General features: G+C 36.7%; 1 protein-coding gene across 4 annotated transcripts in view; it reads left to right on the top strand.

Annotated features, from left to right (window-relative positions):
• Positions 1 to 17,103, top strand: part of LOC102605373 (vacuolar protein sorting-associated protein 54, chloroplastic-like) — a 40,614-nt gene that overhangs the window by 20,139 nt on the left and 3,372 nt on the right. The window contains exons 11-17 of one of the 4 annotated variants that reach the window (XM_006363580.2): positions 55 to 324; positions 390 to 475; positions 1,631 to 1,784; positions 6,396 to 6,477; positions 8,094 to 8,173; positions 8,821 to 8,982; positions 16,977 to 17,044. In XM_006363580.2, coding sequence (XP_006363642.1) covers positions 55 to 324; positions 390 to 475; positions 1,631 to 1,784; positions 6,396 to 6,477; positions 8,094 to 8,173; positions 8,821 to 8,982; positions 16,977 to 17,044 — 902 coding nt within the window. Of the gene's footprint in view, positions 1 to 54; positions 325 to 389; positions 476 to 1,630; positions 1,785 to 5,257; positions 6,478 to 8,093; positions 8,174 to 8,820; positions 8,983 to 16,976; positions 17,045 to 17,103 lie in introns of those variants that run through there. The other 3 variants (XM_006363582.2, XM_015303529.1, XM_006363581.2) reach the window with 3 other exon arrangements.

The raw sequence follows: 17,103 nt of genomic DNA, 5'->3' as shown, positions 1-17,103 counted from the left end.
CGAGTTTGTTCCTTTTCCAGCTGGATTATTAATTGTTTTTATTGGTTAATTCAGATGGCAAAGTTGAAGGCTATACTTGACCAAGAAAATTGGGCTGAGATTGATGTCCCCGATGAGTTCCAGACTATTGTCACATCACTGTTCTCTTCCAAGTCAGAGACCAGTGGACATGCTGATGATGATTCTGCTGACACTGCAACAAGCAAAATTGAAGTGGTTCGAAACAGCAGTGATCCTTCAATGGTGGATGCTGGACTCCTAAATATATCACATAATACAGAGCAGACTGATTCTACTAAAACACACCCAGATAATACAGCACAGGTTAGTTTTTCACAATTGAGCTGATAAGCTCAGGGCAGTACTGATTTGAGACTATTTTAATTCAGAGTAATGACACGAAATCAAGAGATCGCGGAAGATCATCTCCTAGAATGCTATCGTTTGGGGGTGTTGCGTATCACATGGTAAACTGGTCAGTGATTCTTTCTTATTCAGATAAATTCATCTGTTCATTTGAGTTAACTTGCAGGTTTTTTTTTCCAGTTTTCATTTCTTTGTCATAATTTTCTCTCTCAAACGTTTCTCTTCTTGGCCCTTGGTTCTTAAATACTTAGGGGTTGTTTGGTACAAACATTGATAACGCAAGGATTAGTAACACATGGATTAGTAATGCAGGGATTAGTAATACATGGATTATTTTTTATGAAGCGTTTGGTTCATTCCTTTCCACTTAATCTTGTGTTTGAGTTAAAACTCTATGAAAAAATTCTTTCCTATTATACCCTTTATTATGAGATTTTCTATTTTTTGTAATTGGGTCAATGTAGATAACCGCCGGACAATATATTTTTTTTGTAGGATTTTCCATTTCATTTAACTAGTCAAGTTAAATACTAATGTATATATATATATATATATATATATATATAAAATAAAAATAAAAATTGTTAGTTAATTTTTAGGTGTGATGTACCACTATGGAGATCCTAGATGGCACGGTGTATTTCTATTTTTTTGTTGGTCAAATATATCTTAAACTTAACATAGATATAAGGGTACTTAAATTGTTCAAATACCTGAAGCTTATTAAAAAAAAAAAAACAAATAGTTCAAGTGGTCAATTGACGAACTACTTTGAGTAAAAAAACCCAAAAAAGGGACAATTTTATTGTAGTAAAATCATCAAATTACACTAAACGGATTTGGAGAATTAAAAAGAACATATATAACCATTCCAATATAAATAAAAAGGACATCAAATTATAAAAGAAATTTATAACCATTCCAATATAAACCTTGGGGATAGTTTAGTCATTTAGGGGTCTTTGTTGTTAAACCTTGGATTAGTTATCCCTCCATTTTCTAGGGATAAAATAAGACCTCATATGGTGTACTAATCCATGGATTAAGTTAAATAAAGTAACCAAATGATGTATTTGATGGACTAAATTTTAATCCATGGACTATTCTAATTAATACTGCCTACCAAACGGATCCTTAATGCTGCCTGGTACTTAATATTACCTCCTTCCCCTTATTGCTACTGTTTCCTGGTCATTTAGCATGGTTTCATTTTTCTTCTCAAGGCTGGAACCTGCAAAAATAACATCATAATGTTGCTTTTCAGTGGCTTGATTTTGGTGAAGATGTTGTCAGAATATATTGACATGAATAATAGTTTAACTGGCCTATCATCAGAAGTAGTTCACCGTGTTGTTGACATCTTGAAGTTTTTCAATACGAGAACTTGTCAACTTGTACTTGGAGCTGGAGCCATGCAGGTATACTCTTGCTATCTAAATCAACAATGTGTACCTTATGGATCATTCCTTGGATATACCAAACAATTTGGATGCAATCCACAAGCCCATCATCCCTTCTACTTCCTATCCTATTCATCGATTGTATTGCCTTTTAGGATAAAATGGGCCTGAACAGACTAGTGCATGTAGTTTGGGAGTGAGGATAGTTGATTGGTTGATTTATACTATTTTTGATAGGCAAAGTAAATGTTCCATTATTGTAATAAAGCAACATAAAGAGAGGCACTTATAGACAAAATTGATGTACTAAGGCTAATCCCATGGGAATTTTAAAATTTTATCAGACTATCTATTGCATATACATCTTTGGGTTTTCACCAAAATGCTAATTGCTGCAAACAAATATCTTTTATCTATGTATATGTTGAGCTATCCCATCAAAACATCTTATATTTATATGTTTTGACTGGCATTTCAAGTACCTTGGTCTTATGCAATGCCTATTACATGTATAATAACGGTCTTTAGCCCTTGTAGGTGTTATGTGGGTCGTATGGAAGGAGAAAAATAGGAGAATGTTTGAAGGGGTTGAAAATGATTTTGTACAATTAAAGAAATCTTTTATTTCTAGTTTCATTTAGGTGCAGCAATAAGGTTTTATTTGTCTAAAAGATTGAGTATCTTTATTTGAGAAACATATGTTTGTGTAGGTTCTGATATTCTTGGTGTATGACTTGGATACAGGTTTTGATGCAGGGGTTCTCCACCATTAATAAAATCATTTACTTCATCATCACAATAGTAGATTGCTTAGTTGATTTTCTTTTTATAAGATATTTTAGGAATTAGCTTCAAAGTGAGTCAGGGGGATTCACTGGGAGTGTATCTCCCACCTACAATATGCTGATGACACATTAGTATTTTGTGATGCAGAAAGTGAACAACTGAAACACTTAAGGGTTATTTTCATTTTGTTTGAAGCAATATCTGGACTCCATATCAATTGTGGAAAGAGCTTTATTTATCCTGTGAATGAAGTACCACAGATCAGCCTCCTGGCAAACATTTTAGGTGGCAAGATAGGGGAACTTCCCACCACCTATCTTGGCATGCCTTTGGGAGCTAAGAGTAAAATCTTTGAGCATCTGGAACTCTGTGGTAGAAAAATGTGAAAGGAAGTTGGCTGACTGGAAAAGTCAATACTTATCCTCGGGTGGTAGAGTCACACTTATCAACAGTGTTCTTGATGCCATGCCAACCTATATGATGTCCCTTTTTCCTATGCCTGGGAAGATCATTCAGAAGCTGGACACAATCTAGAGAAATTTTCTTTGGCAAGGTAATGGGGAAGGGGTCAAGAAATTTCACTTGGTCAAGTGGGATGCTGTTATTTCCAACAAAAAAGAGGGAGGTCTGGGAATTAAGAATTTGAAAGCCCACAATAAGAGCCTTCTGCTAAAATGGCTCTGGAGACTAGCAACAGATGATCAGAGCTTATGGAAGGACACTATCTTTGCAAGATATGGAAAGGAAGGATCATGGACTACTAAGGAGGTCAATACTCCTTATGGTGTGGGTCTATGGAGAACTATTAGAAATCAGTGGCCAAGAATTTGGAACAACTCTGTGATTAATGTGGGAAATGGGAGGAAAACCTTGTTCTGGAATGATACATGGATGGGACAAACACCTTTGAGACAACAGTTCCCAAACATTTATATTCTCAATCAGCAGAAAATGGCTACAATTGTAGAAGTCAGAAATGAACAAGGATGGAACCTGATTTTTAGAAGGTTCCTCAATGACTGGGAAGTGGAGAGAATGACTCAGTTCTATAATACCTTGGAACAAGCCAAGAACCTCACTTGTGAGGAAGACAAATTGCATGGAAGCTGGAGAAAGATGGCAAGTTCAAGGTGAAATCAGCCTACAAATTACTAGACACTTCAACTGAAACAAAGGAGTTGTGGCCTTGGAAGATGATCTGGAAAGGGAAAATACCACATAAGGTGGCTTACTTCACATGGCTTTTCCAAGACAATCTGTTCTGACTCGAGATAACTTAATGAAAAGAGGAAAGGACTTATGCTCCAGATGCTTTTTTTGTGAATTTGAGACAGAGACAATAAACCATCTTTTTTTGCATTGTAAAGTGACTGAGAAGCTATGGAAGTATTTCATTAACCGAAGAGGTATCACATGGACCATGCCTAGAAATACTGCAGAAGTCCTAGCATGTTGGAATAGAGATGAAAATCAGTCAGGACACAAGGAGAGATGGAAGTTTGTCCCTGCCTGCATTTGGTGGACAATAAGGAGTGAGAGAAATCAGAGATGTTTTGTGGTGGACAATATGGAGTGAGAGAAATCAGAGATGTTTTGAGAACAAGAGCATCCCTTTCCAAAGCATTAAAATGAATTGTTTAGTGACCTTTTACTTTTGGTGTATCCATTCTATTCCCAAGGATCCGGGGGACATCACTCTATTCTTAGATAGTTTATGAGGGAGATAGGTGTTTAGATTCTTTTTGGTAAACCCTCTATACTTTTGATGTAATTACTACAGGAGTTCACTATTGGTGTACTTCTATGTTTATAATACCAGTTAACTTTCTCAAAAAAAAAAGTGACTAGGAGGCCAAGTTTTTTTTTTTTTTAGAATAGATAACATTTGTATTATAAACCAGCACTTGGGTAGTGCTAAACCCCTTTACAGGAGAGAGTATAGCAATAAAACAAAGAACTCCTAATTCTAGCATGACTCTAACACTTCTAGGATATCTTCTGCATCTATAGGATAGTTTTTTTTTTGAAATCGGTAACTTTCTATAGGATAGTTCTTTGTACACCTAAAACACAAAAGCAATATACAATCTGTTTTAATCTTCTGTATTGTTCTACTCCTGTCTTGAAAAACCTAGCATTCCTCTCCTTCCAGATGGTCCACTATATACAGGCTGGGATGCTTCTCCAGTAGCTCCTGCTTTTAGCTCCCTTCCGAGCTTCTTCCTAACTAGATAGAGTGTCAACAATCTTGCTAGGCATTGTCCATTATATGCCGCTGAGATTGATGAAAATCTTACATAGCTGGTCAGTGATTCAGCAATGCAGGAACAAGTGTCCAACTGTCTTAGCTGCCTCTCCACACAAACATCAGTGTGTGACTTAAGATAATGTTCCTCTTCCTTTGGTTTTCATGTGTCAAAACAACTTCTTTTGTTTATATAGAGGGTAGGGTTGCAACTTCTTTCCCTAGGCTTTTAATTTGCATGCTAAAATGTAGTCTGGTTTCCTTGAATATGCAAAAGAATTCCACCAAGAACTGATTTTGTCTATAAATCTCTGTGTTTAGCCATCAATATTCAAATTTGAAATAAGATTTGTAGAGCAATATGGTCTGACGTCAGTCTTTGTAGAGCAATCTGCTTCACTTTACTGAATTGTTCACTCCACTCAGATGTGAATATAATTCTATCAATCCTTGATTGCAGCAGTGTTCAAATCTCCCCTGAACCATGTATGTGCTCCTCCTTCAAGTGGAAAATCAAAAAGCTCCAAGTCTTCTATGGTATCTGAGAATTCTACCATGGCAGAAGACCTTCTTTGTCAGTTCCTCTTCTCTGTGGGGAACCCTACACACATTGAAGTCCCAGCATACTACCCAAGGACCGTCCATTACACCTCTAGGAAGTGCATTCCATTCATATCAGTAGCATAAAACCCCACATAAAGTCTCCAATAACCATTTACTCGCATGCGTACTCTTCTCCACTTGCCATTTCTGCACTGATTCACCAAATCATCCAGATAAGTAACGTTACAAGAATGATGAACTTGCTTTATCGATTATCACGTGCACTTCAATGACCTGGCTAGCTGATTTGAACTTTTTGGTAGTCTTGAATTGATAGCCGCCACTTGGTAATAATTCTTCTGACTTGTTCAGGCTTCCATCTTATGATTGATGACTTCTCTGCGTATCTCTGTGTATTGCAGTAATTTCGATCCTTCTGGTCTCTTGGTGGAAATTGATGACATGATCTTTTATATTCCTGAGGCATTTTAATACACACTGCCTAAAAAATTGGATTGCTCACAATATGATAATCATAGATCTCTATTCTCTTACTCCATAGCTGACATGGTCATGTTTTTCCTTTCCTTTTTTATGCCAATTTGTAGGAGATGGGTACACCATCAAAGCTCTTTCAATCTTTTTCAAATTGACTCAAAATTATTTTTGCGCATGATGATTTCATTTCAATAATCAACTGCTACTCCTTTCAAAAGATGTTTTCTTGCAATAAAAAAAGGCTATTATCTTGCCATTTCACCACATTGATTATTGACTTCTGATTGTTGTTGTATCCCACTTGAAGGATCTGGGGTGTATGTTAGTGAGCACATATTTCTGGTCTGCGACTTGTTTTTGGTGGTTTTTAAGATCACAAATATGCCAGAAAAAGTATTATATTGATGTTTTATTTTTTCAGATATTCTTCTGAATCATTATCAACCAATAGAAGCTTTCAGCTTTTCTATAGTTTGCCTGTAACTTGGACTAAACATTTTCTAGTTTCTATCTTGTATATGCAGTATTGGTGTCGTTAATTAGAGAAAAAATTGCAGGTGTCAGGTTTGAAGTCTATTACTTCTAAGCACTTGGCTTTGACAAGCCAAGTCATCGGTTTCACATACACTATAATTCCAGGTAGGCAATGATGACGAAGCTTTTCACTGGTGGTTCTTATATTGTTTCTGGCTTTTGTCTAGTTCCTTGTCTAATATTGTATTCATTGTTGATCTTTGGTTTAAGATATATCAATGTGCTCAGACATTGTTCCAATGGAAATAACATGTCATTACCATTTGTGTAAAGTTTCTACCTGAATGGTGGTTGGAATTTAAAGGGGAAAGTATGCTGTTTATTTACATTGTATCTTTCTACCTCTGTCAGTGTATAGTTGAAATCATTAACAGTGGGAAGTCCATTGTCCATCATACTAAAAATCATGTATTGACATCTTTCTACTTGAGTGTCTGAATAAGTATTCTGAGGAAACCAACCATTCAGGTTTTCGGTAGAGTTAATCTATTTTCATCAGTGAATGCATCCTGCCTTGGGTGTTTTTGCATTACTCATGATCACCTCTGTCAGTTGGTAATTCTGAAAGCAGCAAGTTCCATCAAATCTTAATAGTTGTATAATTCCTTATTCTTATTGAGAACTCCTGGTTTACCACAATCATGTCAAAAATTGTTGATTTCCGACTTGAACCTGTGTCTTTAATTGCAGAATCTTACCTATCTCATCAGCCATTTTATTTTCCCTTCATCTCTCTGTCCCATATGCATAGTGATTACAAACCTGAAACTCTGTTGACCATGCTCATTTTCTCCAGTTATTCAGCCTTTCTTCATTAGACTATTAAGTGCTACATCTCTTTTTTCACCCTTTTTTCATTAGGCTCTTTAGTGCTACATATAATTTTCTCATTCTTTCTAATTAGATTACTTACTTAGTGGGGCCAATTCATGAGGTCCCAGGTTCAAGTCCCAGCGAAGACAAAAATACTAGGTGATTGCTTTCCATCTGTCCAAGCCATGGTGGGTAGAGTTACCCAGTATCTGTGTTGGTTGGAGGTAGCAGGTACCTAGTGGAATTAGTCAAGGTACAAACAATTGGCCAAAATACCACCATATTAAAAAAATTAGACTACTTAGTACTGCATTGAGCAGAAATCAGGCATGGACCCCTATCCATAAATTAAAATCCAAAAGGCATATACATATGGAGGGGGACATGGTGCCTTACCTCTTCAAAACTAAGTAATGATTGAGTGTACTCTACCCTTTACAATTTTGTGCAGACCTAGTCTAGTTATCTTGACTTAGTCTATGAAAGATTAGAAAAATACTAGGCTTAGGAGGACTCCTCCTAATTACATGTGATTACTTTATATGTTACTTTCTTTAGGCCATAAAGGGTTTCTTTTCTCAATATTAGAGTTGTCTCTTCTTCCTGATTCCCAAGATAAATTGGTAAGGGACACCCAAGAGACAAAAGTATTTCATTTTATCTGAAAAGGAGAGGAGGATCAAATTCGTCTAACTCAATTTGTTGACGGCAGATGTTAGAAATCATCTTGAGTAATGATTCTTATTACTATTGTTTGAAATATGATATGGTTGTGTAATAACGTATGTTCTCCCTTAACTGCATAGGAACTGTGTAGAAGTATTTTTCATGCTTAAAGAACTTTTAAAAATTTCTTTGTTACCTATTGTGTAACTTGTTTCTATTTCGGACATTTTGTGTGTTGAAAGAAATCAAGAGAATACTGTTTCTGAGAGTGCCTGAAACACACAAGGGATTGCTAATGCTGGAGGTTGATCGAGTAGCACAGGTAAGGAAGAAATTTTGCTTATACTTATTCCAGCATATTCCTTCCATCCTAGTAGAGTAGCACTTGAAGAATGCATATTTTCTGTTTCTTCACCAGCCTTCAAGATTTTTAATGAGGTTCCATTTTCATTTGTGAAAGTTCCTTGGGTATTTTTCATTTTTCTGTTCTTTCTGTTAACTTGATGTAGATTCTCTTTTTCTTCTTTTTGGGAGGGTGAGGTTGGGATAAGGAGGGAGTGTAACTTCAAGGCTTTTATCCTTTCTTCACTTGTTAAGTTTGGACCACCTTGATGCCTGTTAGTATATTATTTTTTTACTTATAAAAGAGAGATGGCACCCTTTTAATTGTACTATATGTGAGTACGGTATTGTGTGGAAGAAAACAAAGAACAAAGGGCTTCTTTTTTAATGTTACCGCTAGTTATGCAAGTATGTACCATATCAATCTATACCTATCCCACACTATTCCTTGTATCTATTCACATTTATTTGTTTTTCTCTCTCATTCTCAATAGAAAATCAACTGCTATTATGTTTTAGTGTGTCCCAGTCAAATATTTTTCTTTGCTGAGATCATTGTACTTTTAAAGCATCATAATCCAAGATTTTGGCTGGACATCCTTGACCCTAATCTCTCTCTGGAATTAGGACTACAAAGTTCATCGTGATGAAATACATTCGAAGTTGGTACAGATAATGCGAGAAAGATTGCTGGTACACCTTCGGAGTTTGCCACAGATTGTTGAAAGTTTGAATAGGCAGGAAGATACTGACTCACAGCCAAGCCAGTTTGCTCGTTCAATCACAAAGGTAGAAGTTTGTTTGTTATAGGTCTCACTGCTTTTTTACCCCAGTTTCCCCATTTTCCCAACTTTTTTTAAATTAAGAAATGTTGTCAATTGTGAAAGAGAAAGTTAGGGTGGGCTTACTCATTTTTTATCATTTCTCAATGATTTCGCATTTGCTTTTTGCAAATACAAGATATATAAGTTTTCATCATTTTAGAGATGTTTTTGAAATCAATAGAAATTAAAGGTTTTGCGCGTATCTCTGTGTATTGCAGTAATTTCGATCCTTCTGGTCTCTTGGTGGAAATTGATGACATGATCTTTTATATTCCTGAGGCATTTTAATACACACTGCCTAAAAAATTGGATTGCTCACAATATGATAATCATAGATCTCTATTCTCTTACTCCATAGCTGACATGGTCATGTTTTTCCTTTCCTTTTTTATGCCAATTTGTAGGAGATGGGTACACCATCAAAGCTCTTTCAATCTTTTTCAAATTGACTCAAAATTATTTTTGCGCATGATGATTTCATTTCAATAATCAACTGCTACTCCTTTCAAAAGATGTTTTCTTGCAATAAAAAAAGGCTATTATCTTGCCATTTCACCACATTGATTATTGACTTCTGATTGTTGTTGTATCCCACTTGAAGGATCTGGGGTGTATGTTAGTGAGCACATATTTCTGGTCTGCGACTTGTTTTTGGTGGTTTTTAAGATCACAAATATGCCAGAAAAAGTATTATATTGATGTTTTATTTTTTCAGATATTCTTCTGAATCATTATCAACCAATAGAAGCTTTCAGCTTTTCTATAGTTTGCCTGTAACTTGGACTAAACATTTTCTAGTTTCTATCTTGTATATGCAGTATTGGTGTCGTTAATTAGAGAAAAAATTGCAGGTGTCAGGTTTGAAGTCTATTACTTCTAAGCACTTGGCTTTGACAAGCCAAGTCATCGGTTTCACATACACTATAATTCCAGGTAGGCAATGATGACGAAGCTTTTCACTGGTGGTTCTTATATTGTTTCTGGCTTTTGTCTAGTTCCTTGTCTAATATTGTATTCATTGTTGATCTTTGGTTTAAGATATATCAATGTGCTCAGACATTGTTCCAATGGAAATAACATGTCATTACCATTTGTGTAAAGTTTCTACCTGAATGGTGGTTGGAATTTAAAGGGGAAAGTATGCTGTTTATTTACATTGTATCTTTCTACCTCTGTCAGTGTATAGTTGAAATCATTAACAGTGGGAAGTCCATTGTCCATCATACTAAAAATCATGTATTGACATCTTTCTACTTGAGTGTCTGAATAAGTATTCTGAGGAAACCAACCATTCAGGTTTTCGGTAGAGTTAATCTATTTTCATCAGTGAATGCATCCTGCCTTGGGTGTTTTTGCATTACTCATGATCACCTCTGTCAGTTGGTAATTCTGAAAGCAGCAAGTTCCATCAAATCTTAATAGTTGTATAATTCCTTATTCTTATTGAGAACTCCTGGTTTACCACAATCATGTCAAAAATTGTTGATTTCCGACTTGAACCTGTGTCTTTAATTGCAGAATCTTACCTATCTCATCAGCCATTTTATTTTCCCTTCATCTCTCTGTCCCATATGCATAGTGATTACAAACCTGAAACTCTGTTGACCATGCTCATTTTCTCCAGTTATTCAGCCTTTCTTCATTAGACTATTAAGTGCTACATCTCTTTTTTCACCCTTTTTTCATTAGGCTCTTTAGTGCTACATATAATTTTCTCATTCTTTCTAATTAGATTACTTACTTAGTGGGGCCAATTCATGAGGTCCCAGGTTCAAGTCCCAGCGAAGACAAAAATACTAGGTGATTGCTTTCCATCTGTCCAAGCCATGGTGGGTAGAGTTACCCAGTATCTGTGTTGGTTGGAGGTAGCAGGTACCTAGTGGAATTAGTCAAGGTACAAACAATTGGCCAAAATACCACCATATTAAAAAAATTAGACTACTTAGTACTGCATTGAGCAGAAATCAGGCATGGACCCCTATCCATAAATTAAAATCCAAAAGGCATATACATATGGAGGGGGACATGGTGCCTTACCTCTTCAAAACTAAGTAATGATTGAGTGTACTCTACCCTTTACAATTTTGTGCAGACCTAGTCTAGTTATCTTGACTTAGTCTATGAAAGATTAGAAAAATACTAGGCTTAGGAGGACTCCTCCTAATTACATGTGATTACTTTATATGTTACTTTCTTTAGGCCATAAAGGGTTTCTTTTCTCAATATTAGAGTTGTCTCTTCTTCCTGATTCCCAAGATAAATTGGTAAGGGACACCCAAGAGACAAAAGTATTTCATTTTATCTGAAAAGGAGAGGAGGATCAAATTCGTCTAACTCAATTTGTTGACGGCAGATGTTAGAAATCATCTTGAGTAATGATTCTTATTACTATTGTTTGAAATATGATATGGTTGTGTAATAACGTATGTTCTCCCTTAACTGCATAGGAACTGTGTAGAAGTATTTTTCATGCTTAAAGAACTTTTAAAAATTTCTTTGTTACCTATTGTGTAACTTGTTTCTATTTCGGACATTTTGTGTGTTGAAAGAAATCAAGAGAATACTGTTTCTGAGAGTGCCTGAAACACACAAGGGATTGCTAATGCTGGAGGTTGATCGAGTAGCACAGGTAAGGAAGAAATTTTGCTTATACTTATTCCAGCATATTCCTTCCATCCTAGTAGAGTAGCACTTGAAGAATGCATATTTTCTGTTTCTTCACCAGCCTTCAAGATTTTTAATGAGGTTCCATTTTCATTTGTGAAAGTTCCTTGGGTATTTTTCATTTTTCTGTTCTTTCTGTTAACTTGATGTAGATTCTCTTTTTCTTCTTTTTGGGAGGGTGAGGTTGGGATAAGGAGGGAGTGTAACTTCAAGGCTTTTATCCTTTCTTCACTTGTTAAGTTTGGACCACCTTGATGCCTGTTAGTATATTATTTTTTTACTTATAAAAGAGAGATGGCACCCTTTTAATTGTACTATATGTGAGTACGGTATTGTGTGGAAGAAAACAAAGAACAAAGGGCTTCTTTTTTAATGTTACCGCTAGTTATGCAAGTATGTACCATATCAATCTATACCTATCCCACACTATTCCTTGTATCTATTCACATTTATTTGTTTTTCTCTCTCATTCTCAATAGAAAATCAACTGCTATTATGTTTTAGTGTGTCCCAGTCAAATATTTTTCTTTGCTGAGATCATTGTACTTTTAAAGCATCATAATCCAAGATTTTGGCTGGACATCCTTGACCCTAATCTCTCTCTGGAATTAGGACTACAAAGTTCATCGTGATGAAATACATTCGAAGTTGGTACAGATAATGCGAGAAAGATTGCTGGTACACCTTCGGAGTTTGCCACAGATTGTTGAAAGTTTGAATAGGCAGGAAGATACTGACTCACAGCCAAGCCAGTTTGCTCGTTCAATCACAAAGGTAGAAGTTTGTTTGTTATAGGTCTCACTGCTTTTTTACCCCAGTTTCCCCATTTTCCCAACTTTTTTTAAATTAAGAAATGTTGTCAATTGTGAAAGAGAAAGTTAGGGTGGGCTTACTCATTTTTTATCATTTCTCAATGATTTCGCATTTGCTTTTTGCAAATACAAGATATATAAGTTTTCATCATTTTAGAGATGTTTTTGAAATCAATAGAAATTAAAGGTTTTGCAAGTTTAATAAACAGGTATGTAATGGTCTATTAATAATAAACATGATCAACTTAGAACGTGCTAAGGTCATTACGGGATTAGAGTTTCCCCAAAACAAAAATAAAAACAAAAAAAGACACCTTTTGTACAAAGTTCCTATTCGTGTAGAGAATCTATGAATTGTTGCATGCTGTATTCATCTTTGACATCCTGTAGATTGTACCAAAAAGCCAAAATCCATAAGCATCTGAAATTGATCTTTTGTAAAAACATCTGCTTTTCCTTCAAAACATCTTGCATTCCTTTCCCTCCACAATATCAAACAAACGCAAGCAGGTGCTGTATTTCAAACCTTTCTCGAAGATTTCCTTAATCCCCCAACACTCTTAACTGAAAAGTTCCTTGACTGAGTAAGGCATGATAAACCTATGTGGAACAAGTGAAAAATTAAGTACCAGATCTTCCTTGTCACTGCACAATGCCAAAAAGAACACGGTTGCTGCTTTCCTCCGTGTTGTTGCACATAAAACATCTACTGAATAATGCCAATCCTTTTCACTGAAATTGCTTTGAGTTAAGCATGCTAAGAGGAGCCTTGGACTTCCACAGTTGCTTGTATGGCCAACCAATTACCACTTCTCTAGAATAACAGAGAAATGCCCATTCTTATGCCTAATCCAGGTGGTACTCTCAAGTACCCCTTTATGTAGTGACTCTTTTTCCGAGTGTTCCATCAGTAGACCCATTTGAGGTACCTCCTGATCAAAACAATTTTTTTCTAAATGATAATCTCCAGCTATTTCCGTTTCAGCAATTGGAGACAAACTTTTTAGTATTGGAGGTGAAACTATGAAGATCAGCACAAGGGGTGTATATACAATTGAAGTATCATGCCAAAACCTTGTCCTTTTCCATTCCCCAACATGATTATACTGTTACTTCAAAAAATATGCCATAGGCTGCTAATATGTTTGCATAATATACCAACACCATGAGAAGTATTAATAGGACCGGTGAATAGAAACTTTGCTTCCCATTTTCAGAAATCTTCTTTCTTGATAAGATCCTCACTTTTTTGCCATATCACCATGACCACTTCAATAGGGGGAATTTGCAAGAGTGACCTCCATAGGGTGATCTTGAAAATTTTGGCCCTGCTTAACAAATTTAAGAAAAATAGCCCGTGTAGCTCATCGGGCATAACTTGTGGGCATTTATTAGTTTTGCCTATGAGACAGAAATTGGGGACATTTCAATACAGTGAACCTGCTCAATTTCCATGAGTTTTGCCTCATAGAAAAAAGTTGCATGTGCTTCTCAATTGTTTATAAGTCGCTGCAACTGAACCTCCTGCCCAATAGGAAACGTATTATCTTCGTTGTCTGTAACTTCTGAAATGTCCTGGATTCTTGCCTCATAGGCAAAATTAACGTATGGGCACATTACAATTAGAGCCCGTTCGGATTGTCTGAAAAAAAGTAGCTTTTAAAATGTACTTTAAAAGCACTTTTTAAAGTGCTGAAACTTATTTTAGAAATAAGCACTTTTTCTGGAATTTCTTGCTTCAACACTGTATCCCACTATCAAGTGAAAGGCCTTCCTTGTTACCTTCCCACAAAGAATTTCACCTTATCCTGTCCAATTTCTTCTTCAGGCAAACTGGCACTGGAAAAAAGAAGACATGAGGTAGATCGGGAGAGAGTTTTCCACGCTAGTTTTAACTTGAATATATCCCCTAATGACCTACCTAGGTATTCCATAGGTAGTTTATCAGTCTGACAACCCAGGATATTACCCAGCCTATGTACATCTTGCACTATATTTACAGGGAACACGAAGCTCTTTCCAGGTTAATCTTCAGTCCAACTACTGCTTCAAATAAGATTAAAAGCACCTTTAGATACTTCACTCGTGACTCCCCAACTTCGTATTAAATAAGTGGATCATCTGCAATTGTATATGAGAGACTTACACTCTATTGTAGCTTGATGTCCCATCTCTGGAGCCCTTAATTCATTGTAAAGACATTGCTTTGTTTGAGCATCGAACTAGGCCCTTGCATTAGCCAAGATGGATAAGAAAGGAGATACGAGACTGTCTTAATCCCTTAAAAGTAGGAAATAAGCCTTATGGTGCACCATTAATAATTACAGAAAGCTTCACAGTGGTGATTTTTTTCGTCGTCACCACTGCTTAGCAATCCTGCACACACTGCAAAACTTAGACTGTTTCGTAGGCAACATATGAACAATAAGATCACAACAGATACAAAAAGTCCCAACCTTTTCTTAATCTCTCAGATACGAAAAGGAAATGGTCACACATTTTGCTAAGACATAGAACACCCTCTCTACTGCCTTCAAATCATTCTGCCAACATATAAAATCTGCAGACAGGCAGTTGCAAACAGTTACAACTGGCAGCATGCCAGGCACATGACTTAAATAGAATTCTATCCAAATAAAAATAAGTACAAACTGATTATCCTAACATTTGGAAAACAATTAAAACTCGAACTTAATGACCCTATGTGCCACGTACATGGGCAGCTTTTGCGTTAGCCGAATTTCCATGCCTTTAGCAATTAGAATATTTTCAGCATCCTTCCTATGTTAGAATTTTTTCAGCTTCTGCCTATGCCATGCCATCATCGTAAAGCCAACTCCAATGCCTTGCCGTCGTCAAGCCAATACCACTGCCTTTCCTAGATGATGCCACTATCACACGCATGCTCATCAGGTGCCATGCTCCCGCCCTTGCCTACTGCGCCCAAGGCTGCCTTGCCAACACTCAAGCACCTTGGAACTTTGCTGTCCACCAACACTTGGTCGCCACAGTCATGTACATTATTTCCATAGTTCATGCCAAGACCAATGCGCAAGCCTTGACATGCCTTGCCAACATCTATCTTTGAGACAGAGGGTTTAACAAACCATCTCCACTAGTTGAACTCGACGCCCTCGTCGAGGCTGTTTTGACGTAGTCGTCAACTTGCTTGTCAAACTGCCACAGATCCTTACTTTTCTCCCAAACTGCATCTTCCTTAGCTTTGGCCGTCAACCGCACTAAGAATTCTGTCTTTGTAGTCCTCTTACTGTTTCCGACAACCTGGTGATCTAGTATTTCCTCAATCTTTACCTCAAACTGCGTTGTCACCGAAGGAGGAGCCGTCCTTGACCTGCTTCTGTCTGGATCATCAACATCTTCAAAGTACGTTTTAGATAGCTTACATGGAAGGTGGGATGAATTTTCAATCTGTCCAGTAACTTCACCTACCCTTTTAACTACTTCAAATGCTCCGTCATACCTTGGAATCATCCCTCCATGTCTCTTCTCGTTCACAATCTGCTTTCAGATTCGGGGAGTGAGCTTAAGCAACACTTTGTCTCCAACATTGAACTCAATTGCACGTCTATGCTGATCAGCATACTTGTTCATGTGTTTCTTTGCTTTCCTCAAATTGCCTTGCACCTCAACAAGCACTCATGCTTGTCCTTTGCACATCGGTAAGCAGCTGGACATATACGATGACTCTTTTGCGTTGCAACATCAAGGGGTGTCATGGGCTGCATGCCTAGAACAAGTTCAAATGGACTTTGCACATTATCCCTGTATTCCTTATCTTATTCTACTGTTAGGTATTCATTAGCAATATGGACTCTGTCTGTCAGTTACTTTCCTTTGATAAAAGTCATTTGTATATCTACAAACATTCATCACCTTCTTGATTCGTGCTGCCAACATCTTGGATATAATTTTGCAAACCTTTTGGCCTGAAGTCCATCTCCTCTACACCAGCCCTTTTGCGGGTATTTCTGTGATTGACAATGTCCTAGCTTATCAACATGAAATGTATTGGTGCAAAGGTGGTGTGAGAAGAAAAGTTGTGTTGAAGAAGGGAAACTATTGAAGATTGATTACTAACTTCCACATTGGAATGTGGTTGGACCAATCCGTGAATCAGAACATCACCCATATTGAGTTGATATATTAATGACTAACAAGTTCTATCACCTCTTTGAATATTCGCCCTCTAACTAGATTAGCCGAGTTTTTTGATTCATTCTTGAAATAGTTCTATCTGATGTATTGTTAGAATGATATATGGCTGTCTTTCTTGTCCTTCTTGCTTGAGTTGTCTCTTAATGTTTCTGTAATCTTGCTAGTGAGTTTTCACAGTCTTACTTTCTCTGTTTAGCTCTTACATGCTTGTTACTTCTGTTTTCGTTGTTTCCTTAGTTTCTCTTTGTTTAAGTTTATTATCAGAAAGCTCCCTTAAACTGATTTTACTTTCTTCATTTGTTTATAGGAGGTTGGCCTTCTCCAACGTGTGTTATGTCGAACTCTGCATGAGGTTGATGTTCAAGCTATTTTCAGGTGAGGATTCGAAACTTTGGCAAAAAATTAGCCTTTTTTGGAGGGGGGGTGGGGGCGGG

This window comes from Solanum tuberosum, unplaced genomic scaffold (genome assembly GCF_000226075.1).
Source record: "Solanum tuberosum cultivar DM 1-3 516 R44 unplaced genomic scaffold, SolTub_3.0 scf00454, whole genome shotgun sequence".
In the NCBI taxonomy this organism is placed as follows: domain Eukaryota; kingdom Viridiplantae; phylum Streptophyta; class Magnoliopsida; order Solanales; family Solanaceae; genus Solanum; species Solanum tuberosum.
This window is presented reverse-complemented; position numbering and strand designations above follow the sequence as displayed.